This window comes from Enoplosus armatus, chromosome 2 (assembly GCF_043641665.1).
Source record: "Enoplosus armatus isolate fEnoArm2 chromosome 2, fEnoArm2.hap1, whole genome shotgun sequence".
In the NCBI taxonomy this organism is placed as follows: Eukaryota; Metazoa; Chordata; class Actinopteri; order Centrarchiformes; family Enoplosidae; genus Enoplosus; species Enoplosus armatus.
The window spans coordinates 12,745,567-12,759,345 of NC_092181.1; the positions used below are offsets into that span (position 1 = coordinate 12,745,567).

Below are 13,779 nucleotides of genomic sequence, written 5' to 3' on the forward strand. Positions count from 1 at the left end.
TTCAGGACTAATTTCCTTATTAATTGTTGCAGTAAGTTTCCTCTGTCACGTTTCTAAATTGTTTGTTTCTTGAGGCTCTTGGGCCGGTGCCGCAACTGCGTCCAAGACAGTGACTAATTACACAAACAAGAAGTGTAGAATTAAATCGACAATGGGTGGAAATGATGCTACAGCACAGTCGAACACAACAGTTGGCCAAGTCCTGGCACGAATGCGTGCGACCCAAAACGCGTCCAGTCATAACGAAAGCGAAAGTCAGGAACTAGGACTCTGGCGTCCACTGCCCAGAAACATCACTCGAACGAGTCCTGTAGCGAGACACGTCGTGGTTCCCCTGCAGAGGAGCGTGTGCGGTGAGTCTGGCATGAAATTATTGTCATGTTGACTGTGTGAGATGTCATAAAGTGTTCGCGACGTGCGATTTGAGTAACGCGCTGAGGTAGCCGACGTGTAACAGACACACTGTAGGTAAGTTGACCTACATATGTTCATAATTGAATTCATGTACACCGTTTTACTGTTGTGTCTTAAGGTTTCTGGAGTGACAGTAGAAGTAGGCTGTGTGTCGGTGGTTATCGGTGAGGTGCTTTCCTTCAGTCAGTCGACTTGTGCGGTCAACTCGGTCCACACTCGGCTTTCGGCTGTGTGAGCTCAGCCTCGCTACAATAATAGATCCACTTGTATACATAACGTGGCCACTAATTCATTTATCTGTGTATCTGTTATAAGTCTGTATGAACGTGACAACACGACCGGGTGTCATTCGTCAATTCGTTGGTAAATTGTTTATTGTTGTTGGCATGCGCTTGAAGACATCGCCAAGCAGGTTTTATTTGACCCTGGCACAGACTTTCCTGATACGTGCAGTTGACCAGAGAAAAGGGAAGAACGTTTCTCAATGAGGAAGGAAGCATGCTTTTTCATCAGGCAGTTGCTTGTATTACGATTTTACACAAAGTATGAACAGGTCGCATTCAAATTCAACATGCAAATGAAAGTGAACACATCTTGAGGCAGTTTGGGCAGCAGGAAGTCTTGCTGTGCTGAAATAATAACCACAGATAGTAGTGCTGATATTTATTCTCTTGCAAAGAGGTGACTTCTTAAGCAATACTACATTCTGCATAAATCATTGTAGTCTAAAATCACACAATAAATACAGCATATTTCCATCCCCTGATTCATGGGATAGTCAGCCCCCGCAATTGTAAAAAAGCATGTAAATTACGGGGGCCTAAGCACCAACTAAAAAGGCCCAGTAAAACTTTGGTGGTTAATATGAGGTTACATCCCACTGTAACTGTGATATTTCTGACAGCAAAGGGGGTTAGCTAGTGGGACTTTATATTGGCAACTTCACTGGAGGAGTGTACATGAGTAATACCAGGGCTGCATAGGCTCCTGAGTGACGATGAGAGTTCAGTTTTCATCTGTCTGTGTGGTTATAATAATACAATAATAATAGTTTTGACAGAAGGAAAGTTGCACAATGAAGGGATGTTTAAACTGACGACTGACTCACTTACTGACGTGTAGATGGATGTTTAAACATCTTTTCTGACTTAAAACGCTCGCATTTCCTCAGCAGCAAGAGGGGTTGCTCTCTTGTAAACAGTGTGTGAATGGTTGGAAACAGACAAGAGACTGTCTTTATTTTGATGCCAAGGTTTCCGAAGGCCCCGACCCTTTCCACCACCTCCCCTTTTAGATTCAGGGGTCCAAAAAGTGTCTGGGAGTTATCAACTTGCGCTCACCATTGTGTCAGCTGGACCAATGTATCGACAGGTATCAGCTTATCAGAGAAGAATTCAGTCACTTAGAGGCCCAGGTCTAAAAATATTGTAATTACTCTTAATCATAATAAAGCTGATTAAAAAATTAGTCGATTTTTAAACTGTCAAATCCCAGTAGTGCTGGGGTAATATGCATAGTTATATAGTAATTGTCAACTTTCCCCTACAAGCTGTTGTGGAAGAAGGGCCGTCAGGATGTTCACACACTGGTGTTATCCAGACAGGAAGTGTACAGACAGGCCAGGCCACAAGGGCCCTGATCTTCAATGGAGAAAAGAATTATGACATTATACAATATTACTGGAATTAAATCCACAGCCATCAGGCACTGTGGCCTGTCCCGCTTGACTGCATGTCTCCATAACTCCAGGGTTGGATTGACACATTTGTGTGTGTTGCAATCTGAGGATAAATTCATGGCGTGGTAGGGTGTGAAGTGCAGATGTGTTGGCCACCGTGTCCAAGAGATTCAGACAGGCATCCTCCACCGCACAGCTGCAGTGGCTAGATTATCGTATTGGGACAGCACATGTGTACAAGAAACATTATTGTGCTCAACTTCTTTCCTCTTGTGACTGTCCAGACTGTAGCTTGTATTTTGAACTTTGAAACCGCAAGGGGACTTTCCCTGCCCTTCGGTGTTGGCGTAATAGTGACCCTTTCAAATGACAAATAAAGCTTGTTTTCTCTTTCGACCATGTGGCTAAAGAAGCCGTGCCCTTAATGATACCAGTTTAGGACAGTTGGGGTTATTATGCTGTGTGGTGAACCAAATCAAAGTTCAGGCAAAATGTTGGAGATCACACACTCGAGTGGGATCCAAATAAATGAACTGAAGGAAGAACAAGAATTTACAAGAAGACAATGGAGAGTGGCAACAAGTACCACCAGTAGTACAGTGGCTGCACGGACAAAATGGTGTAACCAGGGATACATGCAGACACAAACACAAAAGAAAGAGCAAGAGGCAGAGTGAGCAGGTCAGCTTTTAAAAGCAAGCCCAGGTGAACCTCTGACTTTGACTTTGTGAAAGGGAAGAAAAAACCTACAGAGAGGCAGTTGACAGAGCATAGGGGTCATAACAGATATTTGTGCCCCAGCTCCATGAAGCGTGGACGATAGCGGCTCAGAAAATCTCTTGAGTGAACTTTCTCTTTCAGTATGACTCCGTGTCTATTCAATGTGCAGGATAAAGGGACATTTAACAGGTTAAATAAACACAACAGTCAGTCAGACAGGTTTCTGAGGTAGTCCTGGCCTTATGCTAGACCGCCCTTCACATTACTGCAAACTTACATTACATTTAGGGACTGTTCACCATTTTATGTGGCAATACATTCATGCATGCCTTGTTTTTGTTATTGTGCAGCTTCAAGGTCTGAATCAGCACCTATAATCACCACCGTTATAAAATAGATTATGACCAGTGAATCAACATTTTAGACAAGACACTGATAAGAGCTCACTGTTTCCACATTCTCAAGAAATCAAATTTGTTAAGTTTTGGTAACTTCACGCAATTTGCCAATGCTAAACATTTCTATAAATGTCGACATACCTAGGTGATCAGTGACATGATGAAATCTGATCTGATGAAAAAATGGTTTCTGGCTCAGTCACTCGTGATGCATCTGCATGTATTGGCAATTGGAAGATGGCTTTTCAGAAAACTTCCTTTGGACAGAGATGGCTTTTTCTATTCAAATGACCAGCATGTGGAACATTTGGAACTTGAAGTAATAATCTTGAAGATTTTCCCCTAAATAAATGTCAGTAAATGGATCTTAGCTGGGGAGCCAGAATCGTTTCAAATCCAAGTTGAAGCAGATTTGCAAAAGTGATCATGCAAGTAGTAATGGCTGATCAGATGTATTCTCTGTGTTTGTGTATGTATTTAAAAAAAATAGCCCCTTGAGGGATAAGCGGCACAAATGAGCTTTTTGTTTTTGTGGTATCAGTGTCTATCTAATGTCTAGTTATATTAAAATAAATATAAGTGAACACACACACACACACACACACACACACACACACACACACACACACAGAACAATGAATTATCTGGAGACCCTTCTTCCTTTTGACCTACTGCTCAGCTGCAGTCACTGGGGAAAGGATGTTTCTTGGTCAAAACTGTATCTGAGGTCTTTGTTTCACTCTTTCATAATACAGCAGAATACAAATGTAAATGTATTTGTTTTCAAACAAATAAAATTATTTGTTTTAATGTGCACATACTACAGTACTTGTTTTAATCTTAGTGTTTTACTTAAGCCTGCTGGGATTCCACAGAACAGAAGCCATTTAAGACAAAAATAAAATGGACCAATTAAATTTTTTCTAAAGTAAGCAGGTCTCACTAACTGCTTTGTAAGAAAAAAACATGTACGTTTTTTTAAGCAGCAATGAATAACAACTGTGAGAACTGCGTGGTCATATAATTGTTGAGTTTATGCTGATGTAAACACTGAGCTAAGCCGCAGGACATGTCTTCAAACACAAACCAGAACAAAAATGACTTAATACACAACCCAGCAACAGACTAAGTTATGGACATCTCACTCCTTCACCTCTTTCCACCGAGATTTCATGAAACTTCACAGCCTCAGTCTGCCTTTTTTTCTGTGCCCTGTGTCTGCCAGGTGAGGGTAACTCGCCCTCTCTTGAACAAAAGGATACATGCATGCACGGTATCCATCTTCATGGTTTTCACCCGGCAGGCAAGATAGAGTCAAAAAAACAAAAAAGAACAGAAATGAAAGCAGATGAAAGCAAATGAAAGAGACCTAGAGATAGAGATCAGATTATGAGAATCTTTCCAATTGCTGGAAGGCATAAGGAAACGAAAAGCGATCACAAGCGTTTGGCAGTCAGCACAAGCTAAGCCACTGATACTCTCTGCACAATTTTGGTACATTTTCAGACTCAGAGTAAAACACTGACGGCTGTTAGCGCATGCATTAAAAGAAAGGAAGTAGTCCTTCCTGACACAACTAGAACTATCTTATTCAAAGTATTATATTGATTTTTTTTAAAAGTTGAATTTAAGTATCAGTTTGAGAAAATCCTGAATCTTAACTAATGGATATACAACATTAAATTCATATTGAATTACATTGTAATCCAGTAGCACCACTCATTTAAAAAAATGTGAAATAAGTAACATAACCTTAATAACAACTCAAGGGTGGGAAACTATCTGGCATGTGAAAAAGTTTTGCTCTTTCCTTGTAAAGCTTATGCTCTCATGGACAGTCTCCATGTTCATGCAGGCATACAGTGCAGGGTTTCTCCCAGGACACAGTTTAGCCTATGTGGTCAGCAACGCAGTTGACTTGTGAGCAGTTTAGTTAGTGATGATGATAATAATGCTGTGTGAAGTAGCTCCACTGCTCTTTCCCCCTGAAGGTTAATGTAATTGTTTTGTATGATGTAAGTGGAGATGGTCTTTGTTTCAGGTGAGGAGGCTGGCACACTGCAGGAAACAGCGCTGCACCAGTGATGTGGCATTTTCTTATGAAAGTCTTTCCTCACCTTTGCCACTGTAGTTTGATATTTTGCCGACTCACCACGGCAGGGGGTATTGTTGCTGGCAATCTAGCAGTGCACTTTAATTTTGCTGCCAAGATTGACCACAAGTCTGCTGCTCGCCTGCTCAGACCAGGTCAACTCACAGCACACCTCTGATCTGTTGTCGTTACTTTCATTGCAGGAGGCAAACAAACCTCCCCAAAGTCACATAAACACGTTTTGCTTCTTTGTTGTACTTGTATCGTACTTTCTTCAACAAGTAAACATTTGTAATTGCACTGATTGTGTCAGGACAAGAAGGCCAAAGAAAGAATAGATTTAATTAACTTAATTGGTTCATTCTTACCAGCATCTGTCATACACAACAGATGAAGTCTCCTGCCAACTGATGACTCCATATACAGTCATCTGAGGGTTATGGTTTCCATCTGCAGTCACTGATTTGAGACGTGCATTAGAAAACCAAACCAAACCAGATCCGCTGTTAACTTCATTAATCTTGTGCAACCAGCACAAGACTGTCGCGGAACACCCCTGCACTACACACTTTCTTAGTTCGTGCCAATGGAGCATCAACTAAGTCTGTCGCCTTCTTTCAAATGAGTCAGGCACAAGTACCACATTTTAATTGTCATTAAGGTAGATATCTGTCTGTCTCATGATGTGATAGAGCAGAATTATATCATGTTATAATAAAACTTTGGTGGTTAGATTTTATGGTGATGTGCTCAGAGATAACAATGTGTTATAAAAAGGACCATAGGGTAGTTTCCATTTTATGCAGAGAAATTAAATTTAAGAATAATTTAAGAAATAAAGAAAAAACAAAAATGTACAAAAAAATACAACCTGCAAAACACCAGATAACATGTTTAATCTAACTTTCCGTTAGTTGATTGCACCAAAGATGTATCTACACCACAATGGTTAATAACACACTGACCTCTAATGCATGATAATAGATTTGTCCTAATCCCACCACATATCCAAGGAAGGCCCAGGTGGTGCTGTACACCTCTGGCCACGAAAATACCATAAGTGCCCGTGGTGCACCCTGCTGTTTGATTCACAGAAATGAATCTCCCATGAGTTAAAACGTGTATGTGTTTGTTACATTTTAACTGATCCCCACATAAAGAATTGTTTATTTTAACTGTCATTTCAGGTAAATGAACATGGCCTCCGTCGGTATCCTCCTCTTTACTTTAACTGTCATCTATATCAGTGCAGGAAATGCAAAGCAAGGTAAATTCTGCCGTAATCTGAGCGTATGAAATATGAAATGCTGCTTGCTATCAATGTCACTTCTTATCCCATTTAAAAATTTTTTTTTTTTTACAGCTTTCATAAAAGTACATTGCAAGACTGAAAACGTGGTACAGTGTCACCAGCAGTCACTGCTGGAGTGTGTAATTCACACCGGGAGAGACGTAACAGATGCAAAAATCTTGGTGATCACTTGGAAGAAAGAGGGAGACGAGGAGCCCTTGTTGCTTTTTAACAGAGGGCAAACTAAACAGCAGAAAGGCTATTCGTTTGCTGATCCGTCCTGGAACGACAGGAACATGAACGTATCCCTGCTCATCTCCAACACTGCTGTAGAGCACAAGGGAGTTTACACATGTATGGTGATGACAGACAGCGGTGATGATGACAGCCACACCTACCTTAAAGTCACAGGTGAGAGCCTTCAGCCATGGTTGACCACTGACACATTTCGACAAATAATTGGCACAGAGAGACTTGAAAGATTTGATTGCAGCCTTGATGGAATGAAGACTGTTTAGAGATCAGGGGACTTTCCTGGCCTATCAGATTGGTATTTCCCTTATTTTCTTGTGTCAGCTGTCTCTCACTTTCTGTTTCATTGTATCAAATAATAACATCCACAAGTAACTGTTGTAGGAGCCAGTTTCTCCATTATTTGTCCTGCTTACCACATATTGTACTTCATTGTACTTGTCAAATATTATGGTCAGTAATATTTTATGATATTTTACTGTCATTTGATTGATGTCATGGTGCAATTTTCAGCTTAATGATCATGTTTGTTTCTCTCTTCGCAGCCAAATACAGTGTACCAACTATACAGTCCATCCCTGGAAAAATGACTCTCAACACAGATGGTACCCTGACGTGTGAGTCTGATGGTGGCTACCCAAAAGGTCAACTTCGCTGGTTTGATGATCACAACACGGAGTGGACAGGGAGCTCTAAAATGGACGTGAAGCAGACAGAAAGTGGTCTGTTTCACCTCTCCAGCAAGCTGAATTTGATGCGAGGATCGATTTTCTCCAAGTATACCTGCGTAGTGTTCAATGCCAGTGGAGGCAAAGAGGATGAGGCTACGTTTGAAATACCAAACACACCAGAAACCCAAGAAGGTATATGTTGTTTGGCACCACGCCTGATACATTTTAGGCCTTTTGGCTCAATCCTGCTTTACACAAGAATTGTCAGACAGTAATTTCAGCTACAGTTAAGTTAAGGTCATGCTTTGCCTGAAATTTGAAGCAAAGTGGATGTCAATACATTTACATAAGCACACCTTGTTTCAGGATTGCGCAACTAAGAGGAACTTGAACCTTAAGCCAGCTGCAATGGTTGTTTTTTGTTGGCGACAGGAGGTTGTAGATGGGATTTTGTAACAAAAACAAAAATCTTAAGGAGCTTGTTGCTCATGAAAAAAAAACCCATCTTGGCAATCAGACAGACCTTGTAAACATTGAATCACAGAAAAAGCGGATGCTCAATATAAATACATTCCAGAAAAGATGGAGGTTTTGTGCACTGGCAACAATTTGTTCCCCCACATTACAACAGTGTGTGTTTGTTTTATCTATAACTAAAGACAACCATTGTGTGTGCTGTAGTTGTTTGCATACACAATTCACTGAATAGCCAGGCTGTAACATGTCTGACCAGACATCAAAACATCACACAATGCTCCTCAGACAGAGAACTATGCGTGACGGTCGAGGCACTACAGATTTTGATCCACAATTCATTCTTATTGATGGGAAAATCATTACCAGGTTCACAGTCTGTGTTGTTATCTAAGTGTTCACAGCCTTCACATACAGTAAAAGGCCATTTATTATCAGCTGATCTGTATCTGTAGTTCAGTCACCTGTGACGCTGTTGAAACACCAGTGCAGCCTGCCTGCCATTTTGTTTCTTGTTTACTTTCTACTTCGTCTACAAAGGTAGTGTATTAACTCAGGGCTGAAGTCCAAAATTGTGCGGGATGCCCTGGGCGTCAAAGAGAAAGTGAATGTAGGTTGCCAAAAGTATTACAGGGGGGAACTTCCCACAAGTGCATGTCTACCTCATTTTAACAAACACATCTTCACTCTTCTTGGTTGCGTCTTGAAGTATAAGAGCATTAAATCTGTATTATTCAATTGGATTTATTCAGGGAAGGGACAAGAGACAGAAGGGTTGGGTCGAGCTTCCAAAATAGTCGCTCCTGTGGTGGTCATCGGATCGCTGATCGCAGGACTGCTGATGGCGCTGCTGTTTTACAGAAGACGATCTCAACGTGAGTACCCTCACAGGCCCCCGTCTGGCTTTTGGTCCAAATGAACCAATAAGCATCTTTTTGAGTATTAACACAACAACACATATAAAACGGTACAAGAAAGATGAACAAACTTTGCTGGTTTGATGTAATATTTTCTGAAAAAAAGACTTCACCATTTCAGACTCCACCTAGACAGCCTATGCTAGCACTTATTAGCATCTCATTTGCTAAACAAACAAACATCTAAGCGCTGAACTCGTAGTTCTTTGTTTGTGAATCAGTCTGTGTATTGTGAGTAGTGCCTTCCAGTATTACTGATAGAGTATTCAATTACAGCAGTACTATACCACTATTATACATTTGACCTTTCTATTTCTATTTTTAATGTGATATTTGAACACTGATGTTCTCAAATGTTGTGTGGGATTTCATCAGTGACTTTCGGTGAACAATAAGGAGCTAAAAGGAAATAAACATACAATAGATGAAGGCAAGTACCAGAACAGTTGGAGGTGGAAAAACCTGAAGAACACTTGGCAAGTGGCCATGCTATTCATGATTGGAAAGTCTTTTATTGTTAGGTTAGATTAAGCAGTGTAACCGCTGCAAACCTCTCATCAGTCTATAACAGTAGCATGAAAACATTTTCCACTGTTAGACAGTGTTCCACCAAATGTCTCACAAAGATTGGTGAAGTAAACACGAGTAGATATCTGCAGTAAGAGTTCACTCACTGTCATTTTCACTCATTCATCATTGTCTTTACAGAGGCCCGGAGGCACTCTACAGCACCCCTTATGGGTACGTCCCATCTTTGGACTTACTATTGCTGCTGTTTTTGTTATTTTCGAACTCGGCATGAAGGGCTATCACAAAGTGTGTCTGTAGAGGTTCAAATAAAGGTTCTACAGACGAGAATTTTTTAAATATGCTGATGAATATAGTTGAATGCATCAGTCAGTCAGTGGCCTCCTGGACTACATACTTTGAGACAACATGACACCTCAGTCACTCACCACAGACAGGTTTCTGATCTCATTCCAAACGTGTTCAAGCATGTGCTCCTGCCATGTTGTCAACTTTTTTTCCCCCATGAATTCAGTTGGAGCACATGTTGATCACTGACTAAAAAACTTTACTGTCACTGCACTAACTGGGTATGGGTAAAATATCTAAACTGCTCACTGGGTTTCCTCTGACTTTAAACATGTACTGTGAAGTACCGTGATATGTACTACACTGGACATAGACTTTATTTCCAGTGTATTTATTTCCATGTCTTGTGGAAAACTCATCATGTAACCTGACTCATGTCATATAACCTGACTTATGTTTTGGCCACTTGCCTCTGGGCATCTTCCTATGCTTGCATGTCATGTACTTGCTTAATATGATGATGGTTTTACACCCACCCATTATAACCCACAGTAAAATCTTTAATTTGTTCCAGGTGACCATCAAGTGGTCTGTACAAATGAGACAGATGTTGAGGAAGGTATGTCCAAATCACAGTATTTTGACTCACTGAGTTTAACTAATAAAACTTTTTCACTGTTTTTAAATGCACTCTATAAGATTTAATTCAGGCTTTGATATTAAATGCTTTTGCAGGTGGTGATAAGGCGATGGATATAAAATGGCAAGACAACCTGGCCTAAGGTAATTGTTATACTCCAAGCAAACAATTGGGAAGATTAGTTTCACCTCCATTTTGTGATGTCCTCTCTCACTCTCTCTCTCTCTCTCTCTCTGCAGGAGACACTGCATGTCACATGAATATGCCAACTTACTGGCAACCTCTGAAATCAACACTTCCTTGTTAGATATGTTAAATTCCACTTTGTAGGTGCACTTTTCCTTCTGCAAACAACTGTGTACATAACCAGGAATAACTTGTCTAAACTTCTGATTTTAAATCAGAAGTGACGACTAGAAGCCAAGGGGTCGTGTTCAAGTTGTGAGTTTTAATGTGACCTTAAAACTCAGCAACATCGGGAACAGTATGTAGCATTATCAAAAACCAGCTTGATAGTGATTTTTAGGATGGCAGTTTTGGAGGAAAAACATAGCTTAATTATGTCTTTGTCCAGCAGTAACTGTAGCCCTTGGCAGCTTGGTACGAGTGGCGTTCTTTCTCACTTACTTTTCTAATATAATGTCAGCGTGTATGTACAGTATGTGTGTGTGTGTGTGTTTTGGGGAAATGTAGGTCATGAATCTAGCTTCTCTGATCTTACAGATTTTTATTTTTGCGTTTTTCACTTTCCATATGACTTGATAAGTGGCCCAAGCTTCGTGAAGGTGTTAAATGAACTACATTATACTATATTTTTATTACTATCAACAAATCACATGAAAAGATCAAAAGCAGCCCTTTGACTTTCCTACGCTGCCTGTGGCTCTCTGATCATTTACTCAAGTACTGTACTCAATTACACATTTGAGGTAATTGTACTTTACTTGAGTATTTTCTTTTCATGCTACTTTATACTTCTACTCCACGACATTACAGAGGGAAATATTGTACTTTTTTACTTCACTAGATTTATCTGACAGCTTTAGTTACTTTTTTGCATACAAAACATATGAAGAGCTTCTAAAATCTTTTGTTTTGTTATGAATTGAGCTGAGACGATTAGTCGATTAATCAATTAGTCAAATGATAGAAAATTAATTAAAAATTAAAATGAGCTTCCCCTCAACCAACTACAACAGTAAAATCCTGCTTTTACATTAATGCATGAGTTATCTAATGATATAATATAGTTTAACAGTCACAGGGGACATTGAGTACTTTTACTTTCAATACTTTAACTACATTATCTTGATTAGACTTTTTCTTATAAAGGAGTATTTATACATACATTATACATATACATACTACTATATGTATAAATACATTATACATTTACTTAAGTAAAAGATCTGAATACTTCCTCCACCACTGTCTGACTCAACTCAGCAGGTGACACTGAATTATTGATTACATTGTGTGTTCGATTTGTGGTAATTAATCAGAGCAGGAGGAATAAACTCTATCAGGCTTTGGATACATGGGCAACACTTGTTAGTAGATCAGTTCATTGTTGGTTTTTGTCTTTTCATGGGATTTGAAGGAAATCAAAAAAATGTCAAATACATCTAGCCTTATTGTTTAAGGGTCTTTGTTCAGAAGTTTCTCTCGGTTTTAGTTTCTCTCCCTTGGTTATTTGCAGCTGAAAGACAAATAATAAAGTCAACTGGTCTCACTTTAAGTCCGGTTTTACCCCTCACTGTCCTGAAAACATTCAACACCCGCAAATTTCATATCCTTTTTCTAACCACGAGAAAGTTCATTAGATTGATGCTGGTTGCACTTCTACGTCTCACATGATTCACTTGTCACTTATTGCAAAATAGTACGTGGTGTGTAAAAGCCCAAAACACGTTTGTGTTCCTCTAACTGTCTTCAGTGAGACTGTGTTTATGTAACCTTTGGCAGCAGTATACAATCTTGTTGCCAAATCAACGCTTATCTTCACCATCTCAAGTTTTTGGTTTCATTCTTCTCCTCATCTGATATCAGCTGTCAGAGACCCCCCCCCCCCCCCCCATATTTCCGGGTTTTCAGGATCATGATCTTTGATCCAAGACCTGCCTGGTAACAGAGCAGGTCACAACTAAATATCCTGTACTCCAGGTGAATACTTAAAAGCTTTGTCCTGACTCCACCAAAGCAAAGTTAGGAGTGTTCAACAAAAACACCTTGTTAACATCCACCAGAGTGTATGATTAATCCTGGTTCTGTGACACGTTACATGTCAGGGTTAATCATTGACTTATTGGATAGAGAGAATCAATGCCAGTAGAAAAGCTTAAAGGTTTTTTATTTTTTTATTTAGTTCATTATGGAAATTTAAAAAACACAAATGTCCTTACACAAAACTTAATAGATGTGCTTGTGAGTGCTATTTTATACATGCTGTTTTTATAAATTTGTGAAAATTGTAATTCTGTGTGTCTGTATGAATTTTATGTTATTGACCCACTTTATACATCAGGTCGAAATGAAACCTGTCACTGGACTACAGACAGTCCTGACATTTTAACCCATAAGAACCCATGGTGACACCAGTGTAACACACACTCCAGAAGGCCCCAGAATCTTCCTTATACAGCTTTGTGCTTGATCTTAACTCATTAAGTCCCTAAGCGACATATACGAAACATCCTGGTGTGGTCATGTGACTGTGACAGGTCGGGACCTTTTCAAAATGGTGGTGTGACATGTAAACACAAGTTAAGGAAGCAACTAATTTCAAAAAGCCTGTATTTTGATACTAAAGGTAAAACCCATTTAACGATTCTAATACTTTAATAGTGTGCCCTGTATACAGTCAACCTGTTTTGACCATATTTCTTGAAAAAATTAATATAAAACAATAAAACAAGTAAAGTTACCATAAACGCCCAATGTATATGTAACATCACAGATATTTGACATTAAGGGGTAGTATAAAAAACCCCATCAGAAATGTCTTCAATGTGGTCCACTTGGTCTGTGGTGTATTCCCCATAATTTTCCTTTGAGGGGAAATGGGTCTGGGTTCTTATGGGTTACTTTGTACAAAACTTGTGTTTTGTGATTATCATACACTGTATCAACTGTGAACTGTGATTTTTTTGATGCAATAAAACAAAGTTTGAATTGAAAAAAAGTGGCCCATGTGAATGATTTCTTTTATTATTATATTTGCTGCAGATTATATATTCACTAATGGCAGCACTTGGTAATGGGTATTGGTAGTGTTCTTGTCTACACATCACGTTTCTGGTCATTCCCCGCAGTGTCAGGTAAATACAGACATTATGATAAATCATTTCAAAGGAAACAAGTTGTGTAAAGCTTAATTTGCTGGACTGGACAGAGCAGTCCATCCTCATTCCTCTCTC

At 39.6% G+C, this 13,779-nt stretch overlaps 1 protein-coding gene across 2 annotated transcripts; it reads left to right on the forward strand.

Moving 5' to 3' along the window:
- Window positions 1–273: 273 nt before the first annotated feature.
- LOC139298540 (tyrosine-protein kinase-like otk) lies at window positions 274–13,544 on the forward strand. Of its 2 annotated transcripts, XM_070921187.1 has the most exons (9): window positions 274–353; window positions 6,490–6,569; window positions 6,666–7,004; window positions 7,391–7,708; window positions 8,743–8,865; window positions 9,616–9,648; window positions 10,298–10,342; window positions 10,459–10,506; window positions 10,603–13,544. In XM_070921187.1, the coding sequence occupies exons 2-8, from the start codon at window positions 6,494–6,496 to the stop codon at window positions 10,503–10,505; spliced, it is 981 nt and encodes a 326-aa protein (XP_070777288.1). In that variant the 5' UTR covers window positions 274–353; window positions 6,490–6,493; the 3' UTR covers window position 10,506; window positions 10,603–13,544. The 2 variants fall into 2 exon arrangements, with proteins under 2 accessions (XP_070777288.1, XP_070777295.1); XM_070921194.1 differs by lacking the exon at window positions 9,616–9,648.
- Window positions 13,545–13,779: the final 235 nt, after the last annotated feature.

Bases quoted from the DNA above. Each gene is read 5' to 3' on its own strand.
- LOC139298540 (XM_070921187.1), top strand. From the start codon at position 6,494: ATGAACATGGCCTCCGTCGGTATCCTCCTCTTTACTTTAACTGTCATC. The intron at 6,570-6,665 runs GTAAATTCTGCC...TTTTTTTTACAG, and splicing joins TGCAGGAAATGCAAAGCAAG to CTTTCATAAAAGTACATTGC. The intron at 10,343-10,458 runs GTATGTCCAAAT...ATGCTTTTGCAG, and splicing joins TGAGACAGATGTTGAGGAAG to GTGGTGATAAGGCGATGGAT.